At 48.7% G+C, this 15000-nt stretch overlaps 2 protein-coding genes across 5 annotated transcripts in view; both read left to right on the forward strand.

Moving 5' to 3' along the window:
- The window catches only part of ptprr (protein tyrosine phosphatase receptor type R), a 22107-nt gene extending 19691 nt beyond the window's left edge, over positions 1 to 2416 (forward strand). For all 4 annotated transcript variants that reach the window (XM_079334769.1, XM_079334767.1, XM_079334766.1 and 1 more), the window contains exons 17-18: positions 1 to 615; positions 687 to 2416. The exon at positions 1 to 615 is cut by the window's left edge and continues 694 nt beyond it. The gene's annotated coding sequence lies outside the window, so the exon portion shown is untranslated. The remainder of the gene's footprint in view (positions 616 to 686) is intronic.
- Positions 2417 to 3791: 1375 nt separating this feature from the next.
- ptprb (protein tyrosine phosphatase receptor type b) overlaps positions 3792 to 15000 on the forward strand; it is a 20280-nt gene continuing 9071 nt past the window's right edge. The window contains exons 1-18 of the mRNA XM_079334753.1: positions 3792 to 4648; positions 7725 to 8130; positions 9542 to 9661; positions 9811 to 9951; positions 10033 to 10293; positions 10397 to 10708; positions 10887 to 11003; positions 11086 to 11232; positions 11385 to 11502; positions 11606 to 11748; positions 12271 to 12534; positions 12631 to 12689; positions 13686 to 13890; positions 13965 to 14062; positions 14138 to 14303; positions 14381 to 14493; positions 14564 to 14711; positions 14793 to 15000. The exon at positions 14793 to 15000 is cut by the window's right edge and continues 62 nt beyond it. Coding sequence (XP_079190879.1) covers positions 4580 to 4648; positions 7725 to 8130; positions 9542 to 9661; positions 9811 to 9951; positions 10033 to 10293; positions 10397 to 10708; positions 10887 to 11003; positions 11086 to 11232; positions 11385 to 11502; positions 11606 to 11748; positions 12271 to 12534; positions 12631 to 12689; positions 13686 to 13890; positions 13965 to 14062; positions 14138 to 14303; positions 14381 to 14493; positions 14564 to 14711; positions 14793 to 15000 — 3095 coding nt within the window. The 5' untranslated portion in view covers positions 3792 to 4579. The remainder of the gene's footprint in view (positions 4649 to 7724; positions 8131 to 9541; positions 9662 to 9810; positions 9952 to 10032; positions 10294 to 10396; positions 10709 to 10886; positions 11004 to 11085; positions 11233 to 11384; positions 11503 to 11605; positions 11749 to 12270; positions 12535 to 12630; positions 12690 to 13685; positions 13891 to 13964; positions 14063 to 14137; positions 14304 to 14380; positions 14494 to 14563; positions 14712 to 14792) is intronic.

The raw sequence follows: 15000 nt of genomic DNA on the forward strand, positions 1-15000 counted from the left end.
ATTAACAGAAAGTATAAAAACTTTCCTCACGTCACGTTATTTTGACCCAAAGACGCTAACGGCGCCCTGAAGTCACAAACAGAGCGACCTCCAGCCATACACGACATGCTAAAAGCTAACAAACCAACGTAAAGATTAATAAGCTCCTCCTACATCTTGTCATGTTATCTAATAAGTGCTAATTCTAGCTTTTGTAGTTCAGTGTTGCTAACTTGTTTATTAAAAAAGATGCTAGCCTTCTGTGTAAACTAATGCAAATACTAGCACGCTATGCTAACGCAATATTTTGCTGAACCACTTAAAACTGGTTCTTGTCATGAGGCGATCACGATAATTTGGATATCATTCACGTGGGTTGATTCTTGTCTGGGATTATGGGAGCTGTAGTTTTCGAATGCCAATTAAATAATTATTAATCTTTATTTAAAACTGGGAACAAGACAAAGACGAGCGCTCTCATTTATCAAACAGCGCGTGGAGTCCATACTGAGTTGTGAGAACCCAAAAATGGCGCGTGCCCAAAATGATTCCGATTTATAGAACCGTTACTGAAGAAGCGTTCCCCTTGATAAATAGGGATCAACCTAGAAATATGGCACATAGATCAGGCCCCATGTTCCGCCCTCTACATACCCACATTCAACTTTACATGGTGGAAGCAAAACAGCTCGTGAATGAAATCGGAGACAAACGTGCGGGCAGATCAAAGACGAAATGTCCGACAGTTAGGTTTGAAATCTTAGAAAAAAACTAAATGCTAGCTTAAAATCAACTCCACACTTTTGGCGATTCCTTTGACTCACGCCTGAAATAGAAAAGATAAAGCTAAGAGTTATCCTGAAATCTAAATATTGGATTTTTTTTAGGCTGCTTATCATAGCTTTATTATTTTTTTCTAAAAATGTTTGCTCCGACAATTCCCCTTTTGTGAAAGAAAATGTTGCTTTATACCAAAAATGTGAAATAATAGACGTCACAGAGGTGCGTTCATCTCATTGTTGTGCTGGTGTAAATTATTCTATCTAGTCAGTGAGATATATATCGGTGTATCAAAGTAATAATGAGTTTATTTTTCTACAGTTTTTACATGTTTATGATGTGTTCAGAAGCTGTTCACCGTCTGTCGCACGAAGGCTTCTACCGTGACACCGTACGATCTCTAAACATTCAACCCAACAGGAGCTGGAAACAGGCGGAGTCAAAGACTTCACATCAATAATAAGAAAGTCCAGTTGTTGTCAGTTCCTGGGATGTTTAGAGATCTGAGGTCTCTGCAGTGATGCCAGTAATGAAGAACATTCATCTAACCTGCTTCGTATGAAGGAGAAGACATTGTGAAGTAAATGTCAAAGTGCTTTTTTTCCACCTTCACGTGGACAGTTAACGTTTCCATTTATGGACCTCAGGCTCGGAGCTCTCGCTGCTAAAATGTCGGACCGGACGGATGACGGACGATAACCAAGAGAAACTTTGAAGACTCTTCTTTTTCTATGTACCAGATTATTTTTTACTCATTCCTCTTCTTGTGATACAATCAAAGGACGTGTCTCCGAGTCCACATGTCCGACACGCCTCCAGGGACCATCGTCTTAAATAAGTTTAAAGTTGAAGTTTGATTCTGAGGCGAGCCCGAGCTCCAACAACACACACTGCCTCTGACGTAGTATTGTGTCCGTACAGTTGGTTGGTTCACGTCCTGTACTCTGTTGTTACTGATGCAGCTTAAAGGGACGCTACACATTTAGACTTTACTGAATGGTAACTGGACTTCAGCTTATATCGCGTTTTTTCTAGTCTTCTGACTACTCAAAGCGCTTTACGCACGTCTCATGTGAAAGTTATACGAGAACGTTTTGTCTTCTACGATAGCGTGAAACGTTCTTGTGTTTGTGCAGGAAACTGTCTCGTGTTCACATTATCCTTTCTGAAGAGCACGAGATAGTTTACCTCGCACTCCTAAAACTCATTTTATTTTCTAGTATTTCTGTCCGTTTCCCCCTGATGGTCTCCATAGTAACCGGCACCAAAGTACAACATTCTTTTAAGATACAACCTCCAAGTTATGAGGTACAAACACGATGAAACTTAAATAGTCTTCACCCTGCTCATGAGTGACTTCTTTAAATGAAACTTTAGGAGCCCGGGAACGTTAGCTTAATGAGCGAACATGATTACATTTGGTGTAAAATGTTAGCGTCCCTTTAGCCGTGCACTTTGCGAGCACTGCAGCTCATTCAGAGAACACCTGATGATAATAAGTGTACGTGGTTTTTATCTGTATTACTAATCAACTTGAATGTTGTAATAGTCCAGAACATTAGCCACTGAGTAGTGCTGTAACCTCTTTATCTACTCCATATGGACACAGATATTGTTACCTATAATCTGTACATAAACATGGGACATAAAACAATCACACTATGACTCGCGTTGTCTCTGACTCACTAGCTTCCATTCATTTTCTTTCACTTATTCGAGGTCGGGTCGTGGTCATCCCAGACTTCCCTCGCCCCAGTAATGTCTTCCAGTTCCTTCTGAGGCGGTCTCAGGCCAGACAGGATCATCTCAAATCTTCTGTCATATTCAGAGGCAAAGAAAAGGCCTAAGTCGGAGCCTGCTGCTCCACGTCTCAGAAAATATGTTCAAACAGGCCATTTGGAGATGTTCCCTTCATGACATCACAAAGGGCAGTAGCCCCTCCCCCAGGTGGGTGACACTCCCACAGCTAGGTGTTTGTTCTGCCCTCTGAGTCTGCCTTCTCACCGTAAACAATAGGACATGGAGCCAGAAAGCAGCGAGTACACCCGAGCCCTTCCAGAGAGGGGGCGTGGTCAGACACAGCTCATTTACATATTTAAAGCTACAGACACAGAAACAGCCTGTTCTGAGCAGGGCTGAAATAGAGGGGTTTATAGACATGATCAAATACAGGATCAGAGTGGATTTACAACAACACACTTCACACACATGATGAAGAGGAGCGAGGACACTGATTTAAACTGGTCAAAGAGAGCTTCTTTCCTGCACGTCATTCCCCACTCTCCTGTGAAATAAAGGAATAAAATAACCTTTTAGAAAAAACATGATCTTCATAATTCCGCCCAGAGAAGTTTCTCTGTTGGTGGATCAAACTGTGATTCCTAGAAATATACTTTGACATAATAAGAGAGAGAGAGAGAAGCGAGGGAGAGGACGGGAGCAGGAAGGAAGGAAAGAGGTGTGGGTGACCAAAAGTAGCTCCGACCGACTGAAACAAAAACTGTTTGGCCTTTAACATGAAACACTTCATAATAGAGTCCACCCCGACCTTTTATGGGCCAAATGTGACCTTGGCTGTAACCACTATGAAAAATGAACTCCATGTTGTATGAGTGCTAACTTATAGCTGTTTAACTGAGAAAGAGGCAGAGCGTAGTGGGTGATCTGGATTACTGCGATATCGCTAAAACGTTACACGCTTTGTTCCAGGTTCTTAGGTTTTGGGTTGTGATGCCTTTAACCTCGATGTGTCTTTTATGAAAATACAGACTAATAAAAGCAGCAACCTCCTGCAGTTCCTGGAGTGTCCACTAGAGGCTGGCTGCAGTTCCTGGAGTGTCCACTAGAGGCTGGCTGCAGTTCCTGGAGTGTCCACTAGAGGCTGGCTGCAGTTCCTGGAGTGTCCACTAGAGGCTGGCTGCAGCAGCACAGGAAGTCACATACACACCCATTCAAACAGCCTGTTTTTACAGCAGACATGAACATGTTTACAGCCTGATAGGTGTGACTAGCTCATGTCTCCATCGGATTTATCTCTCCAACCCTTCTCTTTACAAATTAAACATTTTTGTAAAGGGGACGTTTTTTTATAAAACTTAAACACATGAATGTGCTCTTTGTTTTCATCTGGTCTGCCGATGACCTCGGCTAATAATCAGCAGAAACCAAAACACAGGAGGGACTGATGGCGGAGCGAGGACTAAATTTACACCCTAGAAATGATGAAATCACATCAAAATAAACGACTGTGTCTTTCTGGAAGGACGAATCAAACGCTCGTCTCTATTTTTAACATCTCCCTCTGCTGTTTGTGCACACAGGTGAGCTGCTGTAGTCTCTAAAGGCCTATTTTTATCCTCCGTCCCTCCAGCAGGGGAGTGGAGCCTCTGCAGTGACTCACAGAGCTGTTGGCTTGATTGAGGAAGTCCGTTAGTGACTCCCATCCTCGACACTCGACCCTGAGTGAGCGAGCGAGCGAGGGAGAGACAGACGGGCAGGAAGAGAGACAGACAGATGGTGAGACGGGGGGGACAAACTTAGGAAAGGCTGAGTTTGAAGTCTGAGAGGATTGAGTTGAGGACGGAGAAGGTCGGACGAAACCAACGTGAGGACATTTCTGGAAAAGACTGGAAACTGTTTTGGATTAGTTTACCTTTTTGTGGAAGAGGAAGAACAGAGCTGTTTTATTTCCTGACTTTAACTTTTCAGAAGGACTCGTTCTCTGCTTGGGAAAAAGTGAACGTGAACGCGGCTCTTCAATCCCTCAGCCTCAGGATTATGTTGGTGCGTGGTCGCTGTACGGATCTAAAGGAGCATCAAAATGCTGACATGTAAAGTTCAACGTTATCTCTGCTGCCTGTGTTTCACCTCGCTGCTGCTGCTGCTCCAGGTCAGTCTGTCTTCTTTAAATTTACCACTGCATCATTTATCCAACAAACAGGGAGCTTTATCGCTTCATCTCACAGAAAGAAAAAAAATCAGATTAAAATATTGTTTTTTTTAAACCTCAACTCCAAAGACATTTTTCATCACAGTGAGCTGTCACCGCTTTCAGTGTGGAAAAAATCCAAAATCAAAATACCAGAAAGTCACTTCAGACTTTAAGACTTCAAACATCAATAAAATAAATACTTCATAAAGTTTTCTCAAAATCTGATGTCCTCTAGTTTATGCTTTGTTTTCTTAGCTTTCTTAAATCTCGTTGCTTCTCATCTTTTGGTTCTTTAATCTGAGATGTTGGGGAGAAGTGGCTCCCACTGCTTTGTCTGCAGTGTGTTAATGTGTATGAATGGATGACAGCTCTGCTTGTACTGCTATACGTCACATGCAGAGGTTTAAAGTCAGGGACTTTGGGTCATTTCACCTCTGGATGATTGTCTTCGTCTCTGAACTCCTTGAACCTCAGTATCAGCGACAAATAGCTCCACATCCTGTTCTGCTTTCAGGAGACGTGTTCCCATTAACTGCCGCCCGATGTTTTATCTCTTTGTCACACACAAACACAGCTAAGATCAGCGGGGGCTTTATCAGTGATGAAAGCTCCCAGATACAGCTCTTTAAATAAATGCTGGAAAAGTTCATGTGATGCTTCTTCAGCTGCGACACGACACAGCTGGAGTTTGTAGAGATTTTTATTCAACAGCTGAAATATTTTTGTCACAAGATTCATTTAGTCTTCACTTTTATGGTGTCGTTGTTGCTCCTGCACACAAAGATCGGGAGGTCAAGGGTCATTTTGGACACCCTGGGTTTGCCAGATATGAGAGCAGTTATCAGGTGAACAGGTGTTGCAGCGATGGAAGCGGGCAGTGGAACTGCTTCAGATAGAAGTGATTGTACCCGAGCTAAAAAGCCTCTGCATGTTTCTAATAAGCTCCAGCAGCAGAAAGCTGCTCAAACTAGGATCAATGTTAGAGATGAAACATGGAGAGAGGTTAGAACGCAGAAAGCTTTACAGACCCATGCAGAGCTGGCTAAACACTGAAGCTACAGTGTCCACCACATGCAGAGCTGGCTAAACACTGAAGCTACAGTGTCCACCACATGCAGAGCTGGCTAAACACTGAAGCTACAGTGTCCTCCACATGCAGAGCTGGCTAAACACTGAAGCTACAGTGTCCACCACATGCAGAGCTGGCTAAACACTGAAGCTACAGTGTCCACCACATGCAGAGCTGGCTAAACACTGAAGCTACAGTGTCCACCACATGCAGAGCTGGCTAAACACTGAAGCTACAGTGTCCACCACATGCAGAGCTGGCTAAACACTGAAGCTACAGTGTCCACCACATACAGAGCTGGCTAAACACTGAAGCTACAGTGTCCACCACATGCAGAGCTGGCTAAACACTGAAGCTACAGTGTCCACCACATGCAGAGCTGGCTAAACACTGAAGCTACAGTGTCCACCACATGCTGACCTCTAAAGAGTTCATGTTGGATCCTGAGCGTCATCATGCAGGTTGTATCTTTTTAAACGTTCATAGTGTGTCAGTGAAAGGCTGCAGGTGAACAGCTGATTGGATGTGATGAAGGCAGGTGAACAGCTGATTGGATGTGATGAAGGCAGGTGAACAGCTGACTGGATGTGATGAAGGCAGGTGAACAGCTGACTGGATGTGATGAAGGCAGGTGAACAGCTGACTGGATGTGATGAAGGCAGGTGAACAGCTGACTGGATGTGATGAAGGCAGGTGAACAGCTGACTGGATGTGATGAAGGCAGGTGAACAGCTGACTGGATGTGATGAAGGCAGGTGAAGGTGAGCTCCTCTCTCTCTGCTGCTCGTCACACTGAAACACTGACCACAATCTGAAGTCACCAAAACAAACAAGAAATTTGCCCGTCCAGCTAGCTAGCTTACCAAGCTAGCATGCTGGACCCCCCTGGGCTCAGGTGTGTTTTTACCTCCTTGATGGAAATTCCCTCGTTGAAATGGACGCTCCAAAGTGACGCAAGTTGAAATTGACGAGAAATCGCAACGACGGAAATTCGGAAGTTGAAATTGACGAGAAATCGCAACGAAGTCGGAAATGAAATCACACTCATCCTTCACACTCACACGCTTGTGTGACTCACCTTGAGTCGTTTGAAGTGGGTATCGAACCCGGGTGTCCACGTTGCCAGGCGGAGTCCATCACCGCTCGGCCGTCTTCAGCGCTGAAATCTGAGGAGAACCGGAGCGTGCAAGAAGATGACAGCGACGCTGAACAAACTATTTTTAATTTTTTTTAACATGAATGAAGAGAAACAAATATGGCTGACTTTTTCTTGCTTTTTCCCATCATGGCCGACTACAGATGGAAACGAGCCTTCTGGCTCATTCTGGCTTTTTTAATGTGTAATCTTGTGTTTTATGAAATGACACTGTCCCCTTTTAAATAAACTCATACTATTAATACTATGAACCAACTCATGTTCACACTGACACACACACACACACACACACACACACACACACACACACACACACACACATACACACACCTGTCGTCATGGCTACCTCTCTACTCCTGCATAGCTCAGCGTGGAGAGAATCAGACTTTTAGTCTGAAGGTTGTGGGTTCAAATCCTCGTCTGTCATAGTGAAGTTTGATGCTGGTGTGTTTTAGTGTTTGAGTGAAGAGCGTATCAATGAGTCGTTTCTAAAGACGCTCACAGCTGATTGGCTGCTGATGGTTTTACACTGAACACGACTTCAGAGTACTTTAGGACTCAGACCCCTGAAGGGTTAGACTCTGTAAGGAAGTCCTGAACCCACAAGACAAATCCTGAATCCTCTCAGACTGTCAGAGAGATGTTTAGCTCAGCATGCTGGGAGGAGGACTAGAGATCTGAAGGTTGTGGGTTTGAATCCCGTCTGATCTGGTTTTGACAACAATGCAGCAGCCAGTATGTCCTCCTTCTAACTTTAGATTCTGAACGGTTAAAGTTTGATTCATTAATGTTTCTGTCTTTTTCTGCAGAGTCTGAGCAGAGCACAGTCCCTCTCCTGTAACATCTCTGTGTCTGAACCTTCACCTGAGCTGGACTCCCTCTCTCTGACTGTGAGCACACCTGGACACAACTGCTCCTTCACCGTGACGTCACCTGACGCCGGAGCAGACGGCGCCGAGTGCAAACAACAAAAGAGTCGAAGAAGAAGAAGCGTGGACGAAGAGAGAGAGACAAATGAGACCGCTGTTCGTCAGCGAGGAGAGGAGGATAAGAAGGAGACAGGAGGGAACTATCTGGGAACCAACCAGTCAGGAGACGAGGAGGCAGGAGGTGTTTTCACCTGCGTGTTGGATCACCTGGAGCCGGGGACCGCCTACCTGCTGCAGGTTCAGTCACGGAGAGACGAACACACAACCAACGTGACGCTGCACACACGTGAGTCCAGTCATACAGTGGTTTGCTCCTCCCCTCTCAGCGAGCAGGTTGCTGGTTTGAATCCCTTGTAATTTCAGAAACAATAATTGATCTTTGATTTGAATAGAAACAAAAATCTTTGATCTTTTAAAGTTTAAATTCTTTTGGTCAAACGTTCGATTGTGTTTTGTTCTATTGTTTCGTCTCCTCTGACCTCTTGTCTTTTGAAGTACCAAAACACAACGCCACCTCCATGTTGTGTTGAGCCTTTGTGTGTGTGTGTGTGTGTGTGTGTGTGTGTGTGTGTGTGTGTGTGTGTGTGTGTGTGCGCGTCTCACAGTTAATGTTATGTAGCTTCCCCTCTCTGCAGCTCTGTGATTAGCTACAGGAACCCCAGTCCTGCTGAGAGAGAGTGATAGAGCAGTGTGTGTGTGTGTGTGTGTGTGTGTGTGTGTGTGTGTGTGTGTGTGTGTGTGTGTGTGTGTGTTGTGTCTCCATGCTGGCGGGCGTCCAGAACAGAAGTTGGACCCTCAGTGTGTATTTCCATCGTGGGCAGAGCTCTGAGTTCAGCCATTTCCTCCCTCCATTGTTTCTTTGTTCTGTGGGAAAGGGTGTGTGTGTGTGTGTGTGTGTGTGTGTGTGTGTGTGTGTGTGTGTGTGTGTGTGTGTGTGTGTGTGTGTGTGTGTGTGTGTGTGTGTGTGTGTGTGTGTGTGTGTGTGTGTGTGTGTGTGTGTGTGTGTGTGTGTGTGCGTGAGACAGGAGGGAAACAGGGTGTTACTGCTCTCAGTCGGTAACCCTTTCACTAATGCCAAACACTTCTTCTTCTTCTGTGGTGTTTGTTGGTGTCTAATCTCTGGCGGTGTTGTGACCTTCTCGCCGTGGCGTGGCCTCGGCACGTTGAGGAGGAACGTTCAGCTGAAATCATCGTCGTGACATCAGAGCGTCTTTCACTCACTTTACTTTTTTGACACTTTATTTTGAAGGAGCACGCTGCTGACTCTGTCTGTACACGGTTTCATAAATCCAGACGCTGAGCACGTCCTCCTCGCTGCCTGTCGTCACTGAGTGTTGATGGAGTTTGTTCGCCTCGCCGCAGAGATGTGGCGGCCTGATAATATTGTTCGACTTCAGTTTGAAGCACCAGTGGCGAGACAGAGGCCCTCGCCAACAGAGAGGCATTGTGGGAAAAAAAACAGGGACAGCTTGAAGAGAGTCAGGGCAGTGAGAGTGTTTCTTAGGGGGTCAACAGGTCTCCCACAGAGCTCGCCGTTTGAGGCCACAGATCCAGGCGAGCGATGCGTTTCCTGCTGTTCCTCTCAACGCCAAGAACAGATAAATCACTTTAAAGGGGCAAACATTCTCAAACACACGGGGGGGGGGGGGGGGGAACGTCCCAGTCTTTATGACGTCTGATGGTCTCTGTGTGTGCAGGGCCGTCGGCGGTCAGCGGCCTGGTGGTGACCTCCAGGACCAGCAGCAGCCTGGGGCTTTCTTGGCAGGCCGGCCCGGGCAGGACGCAGCGCTTCAGGCTGCAGCTTCAGGACGTCACAGGTACGCGTTTAACCCCCGGAGAAACACGTCCGTCACAAAGTCATCAGGAAAATGTTTACAAACATAAGTCAGCTGACCCGTACAAACATTTGATCATAGAGCTCTATGGAGTCAGGATGTTTGATTCGTGCTTGTTCTTCATGCGTCAGGTCTGCTGAGGAACGAGACGCTAGAGAGCACAACAACCCAACACACACTCCTCCACCTGTCCCCTGGACGACTGTACAACGTTACCATGGTTACAGAGGCCGGCGGGCTGCAGAACAGCGTGACGATGGAGGCGCAGACAGGTGAGAAAAAACCAGAGAAGAAGAAGCCGTCTGGATGGACAAGAATCAGGAAGTAAATCAACATGTTTATTCTCTGTGTAGTTCCCGCTGCTGTTTCAAACCTCACCACCAACCACCACAACAGCACACGCGTCCTGTTGTCGTGGCAACGGCCCGATGGCGATCTGGACGCACTGGACATCGCTCTCTCGGCCAACGGGACAACCAGCAGGAGGATCAGTCTTCACCCGGACGCCACAGAGGTCGAGTTTGAGGAGCTCGTTCCGGGCTCGGCCTATCAGGTAGCAGTGACGTCCAGGAGCGGCACGCTGACGAACCAATCAGAAATCACCATCAGGACAGGTAAGATTTTATCATCTTTTTTATTTCACTCTTTTTTCTTTTTTTGACCTTCTTGTGTTTTTATCGCTCCGATGCTCCGCCTCTTCCTGTCCGTTCCCTCCAGCTCCAGCAGCAGCGTCCTTCCTCTCCTTGTCTCCTTCCTCCTCCTCCTCCTCCTCCTCCTCCTCCTCCTCCTCCTCCCCCGACGACGACGACAGCCTCACCCTGTCTTGGACGCCTCCTGCTGGTCACTGGGAGAAGTACAGGGTGTTCCTGTTTGACGGCGCCCAGCAGGTGGTCAGCGCCGCTCTGGACCGAGAGGCCGTGACCTTCAGCTTCTCTGGGATCAGACTAACGCCTGGAAAGATGTACAGAGCGGCGCTGCAGGTGGAGAGTGGAGGGCTGATGGCTGAGAGCAGCTGTGACGGATCGACAGGTGATAAATAAATAAACATAAAATAAGGAAGTGAGAATGATGATGCAACAAGTTCAAAGTCACAGATTTATGGATGTTTGGCGTTTCTCGTTCGCTCAGAGCTGAAAAACTCTGACGAGCGAGCTTCAAGTGAGTTCACGTGTTTTAGCCAATCATCACGTTTGACTCTTGTCTGCAGTTCCAGCAGCCGTGTCAGACCTCCACATTCGCCACTCTGATGAGACCTCGCTCAGCGCCATGTGGAGCCACGCCCCCTCTGGCCATCGTGACAGCTACTTCCTGACTCTCAGCCACGGTAATCACAAAAAACAAAAACCGAGAACGTGAAAGACGAACCGACTTCGTGTTGCTCAGATTGAGTGTTTGCTTCCCTGTAGGTGACGTCACCATGGATACCAGGGAGGTGGAGCCAAACATGAGGGAGTGCACGTTCAATGTGCTGACGCCTGGAAGGCGATACAACATCACCGTGGCAACCAGGAGCGGGAAACTGAACCGCTCGGTGTCAGTGGAGGGGACGACATGTGAGCATGTGACCGGCTGCACGCCGCCTTAAACAACAACGACGGCGGCAGCGTCTCTGAGCCGACACGCTGCCGCCGCCGTTGTCCTCTCTCTCTTTGTCATGACGTGTTAAACTCTGACGACCTTCTGACCTTCCCCGTGTGTGTTTCAGTTCCCATGGCGCTGCGCAGCCTCACACTGACGAGCTCAGGAGTCGACTGCCTCAAGGCATCATGGGAGAAACCACCGGGAGACGTGGACTCGTACAGGCTGACGCTGCTGCAGGACGGGTGAGTTCAGCTCTCACACAGGTCACCATGTGGTCACTGAAGCTTCAGCGTTTAGCCGCCCTGCAGGACAGAAGGAGAATATTCAACACTTTTCCTTCCTCAGTGTTGTTCAGAACTTCAGCGCTCCGGTTGTTTCTTCTTCTCTGCTGCTGTCTGGTTTGACTCCCGGCGCCCTCTACAGGCTGCAGGCTGCTACTGTGAGCGGAGGACTGGAGTCTGAAGCCGTCAGTCTGGAGGGCCGAGCCGGTGAGTCGCAATCTAACCCTTCAAACCATTCAAATGTCGGCCATTGTTGGCCTGTCAGACAAACATTTAAAGGTCCCCAGGTTCGTGTGTGTGTGTGTGTGTGTGTGTGTGTGTGTGTGTGTGTGTGTGTGTGTGTGTGTGTGTGTGTGTGCGTGTGCGTGTGTGAAAAACATTTTTTGAAAACAATAGCTGAAATACCAAAATGTAACTGTGGAATGAAACACAAAGACACTCCCAGCGCTCCGCTCAAAGGCTTCCTGCACACACACACACACACACACACACACACACACACACACACACACACACACACACACACACACACACACACTTCCTGTTCGGAGCCACCTATTGTGCTCTTGAAAAATGTTCTGGTTATTTTCAGCTCAGACTGTTTGTCTTTCACCTGTCAGCCAATCAGCACTCTCCTTAGATGACCTCCTATTGGTCGAGAGGTCATACAATCAAGCGTGATGAATTTCACCCTGAATCTCCACTTTACATTTCCCCTTTAATAACCAGCTCCGGCGTCCGTCTCCGAGGTGACCGCCGCCAACGGTGGCAGGTCAGATGCGTTGCAGGTGTCATGGCGTCCGGCGGTCGGCGTTGTGGACAGCTACCTGGTGCGTCTTCAGGACGGGAGTGGCACCGTCCACACGCTGGCCGTGTCCCGCTCCTCGCCAGAGTGCTCCTTCAGCTCCCTGGTCGCCGGGAGGTTGTACTCTGTCGTCATAGTGACGAGGAGCGGCAGCCTGGAGAACGCCACCGTGGTTACAGCTCGAACACGTGAGGAGATTTATTGATCACTGGTGGGGGTATTCTGTGACCTTTGACCTTTACTACAGTAAAAACACTTCTGTCTCATTCTTGTTCGTGTCGTAGAACCGGCGACCGTTCAGAATCCGACGGCTGTTCATTCTGCACGAGACGACTTCCTGAAGGTTGGTTTGGAACTTCAGCTAATAACGCTGCTGCAGTGGTTAGCTCCTCCCCTCTCAGTGAGGAGGTTGCTGGTTTGAATCCCTGTCTGTCAGGAGCCTCTGTGTGTGGCGTGGGTTCTCTCCTCCCACAGTCCAATCACACGCTCCTTAGATTACCTGCTGACTCTCTGTGTCTGTGCTGTGATTGGCTGGTTGTCTCTCTGTGTCTGCGCTGTGATTGGCTGGTTGTCTCTCTATGTGTCTGTGCTGTGATTGGCTGGTTGTCTCTCTGTGTCTGCGCTGTGATTGGCTGGTTGTCTCTCTATGTGTCAACGCTGTGATTGGCTGGTTGTCTCTCTGTGTCTGCGCTGTGATTGGCTGGTTGTCTCTCTATGTGTCTGCGCTGTGATTGGCTGGTTGTCTCTCTATGTGTCAGCGCTGTGATTGGCTGGTTGTCTCTCTGTGTCAGCGCTGTGATTGGCTGGTTGTCTCTCTATGTGTCTGTGCTGTGATTGGCTGGTTGTCTCTCTGTGTGTCAGCGCTGTGATTGGCTGGTTGTCTCTCTATGTGTCAGCGCTGTGATTGGCTGGTTGTCTCTCTGTGTCAGCGCTGTGATTGGCTGGTTGTCTCTCTGTGTCAGTGCTGTGATTGGCTGGTTGTCTCTCTGTGTCAGCGCTGTGATTGGCTGGTTGTCTCTCTGTGTCAGCGCTGTGATTGGCTGGTTGTCTCTCTGTGTCTGCGCTGTGATTGGCTGGTTGTCTCTCTGTGTCTGCGCTGTGATTGGCTGGTTGTCTCTCTATGTGTCAGCGCTGTGATTGGCTGGTTGTCTCTCTGTGTCAGCGCTGTGATTGGCTGGTTGTCTCTCTGTGTCTGCGCTGTGATTGGCTGGTTGTCTCTCTATGTGTCTGCGCTGTGATTGGCTGGTTGTCTCTCTATGTGTCAGCACTGTGATTGGCTGGTTGTCTCTCTGTGTCAGCGCTGTGATTGGCTGGTTGTCTCCCTCTGTTGTGCGTCCAGGTGTACTGGCGTCACGCAGCAGGAGACCTGGACGGTTACGTGGTTCTGATCCGTTACAACAACAGCGTCCTGCAGAACAAGAGCGTCTCCGCCGGACGCAACGAGTGCGTCTTCTCGTCCCTGACGCCGGGGAGACTGTACACCGTCACCGTGGAAACCTGGAGCGGGGACTACGTCAGCAGCGTCTCCACGGACGGACGCACCTGTGAGTCAGAGAGCCAATCAAATTCTTTCAATGTTTTTGTAAAACGAATCATTAATGAGAAACGTGTCCTTCAGTTCCTGCAGCTGTTGGAAACCTGTCTGTGGTTAACCCAGGAACGGCTGACCTCACCGTCATCTGGAGCCCCGCCCCCGGAGACGTGGACCACTATGAGGTGCGTGTGTGTGATTTTGACATAAACAGAATCAGAGTCTGGAGTTTGAAGTGTCTTTATGATAATCGTCTCCAGGTGACTCTGCTCTTTAACGACACTCGCGTTTTCCCTCCCGTGGCGTTGAGCGGCGAGGCGAGGCGTCATCAGCTGACCTCTCTGAACTCAGGGCGACTTTATAAGATCGTGGTGTCGACGTTCAGCGGACCGTACCAGAGAGCTCAGTACGTGGAGGGCCGGACAGGTGAGACGCTCCCGACGCCAGCCCACGTCTTTGTAACCTTCTGTGAGTGCGGTCTGCGTTAACGCTCTGCTCCACAGTCCCCAGCGCCGTCAGGAACCTCCGGCTGGCTCCTCGACCCCGCGGCCTGCTGCTCAGCTGGATCTCTGGAGGCGGGGACATAGACATGTACATCGTCTCATTATCCACCGCGGTGAGTCACTGCGGCGTGTTGATCGCTGAGTCACCACAGACGGGATGATAATCACACTTCCTGTCTCCAGGACGCCGCCGTCGTCGAGACTCGTCTCGTCCCTAAACACGTCTCCTACCTGGACTTCCTGGATCTGATCCCCGGGAACGCCTACACCATCACCGTCCAATCACAGAGCGGACAGCTGACCAATAGCAACAAAGTCCGGGGCAGAGCAGGTAGGATTAAAGTTTGTCGAATGAACAGTCGATTTGAAGGCGACGTGGAGGATCACTGACCCGCCTGTTTACGGCCCGCAGCGCCGTCCTGTGTCACCGCCCTGCAGGCCGATAACGACCACACCACCCACAGCCTGACCGTCAGCTGGGAGAGGCCGGTGGGCGTGTTCGACGGCTTCAGTCTGCAGTTATTGGACGAGGCCGGGGCGCTTGTTGCTAACAGGTCGGTCCCTGCAGAGAGTGGAAGTCAGCGGCTGGAGGGTCTGACGTCGGGGAGGTGGTACAGGGT

The sequence above is a fragment of the Symphodus melops genome, assembly GCF_947650265.1.
Source record: "Symphodus melops genome assembly, chromosome: 22".
NCBI lineage: Eukaryota > Metazoa > Chordata > Actinopteri > Labriformes > Labridae > Symphodus > Symphodus melops.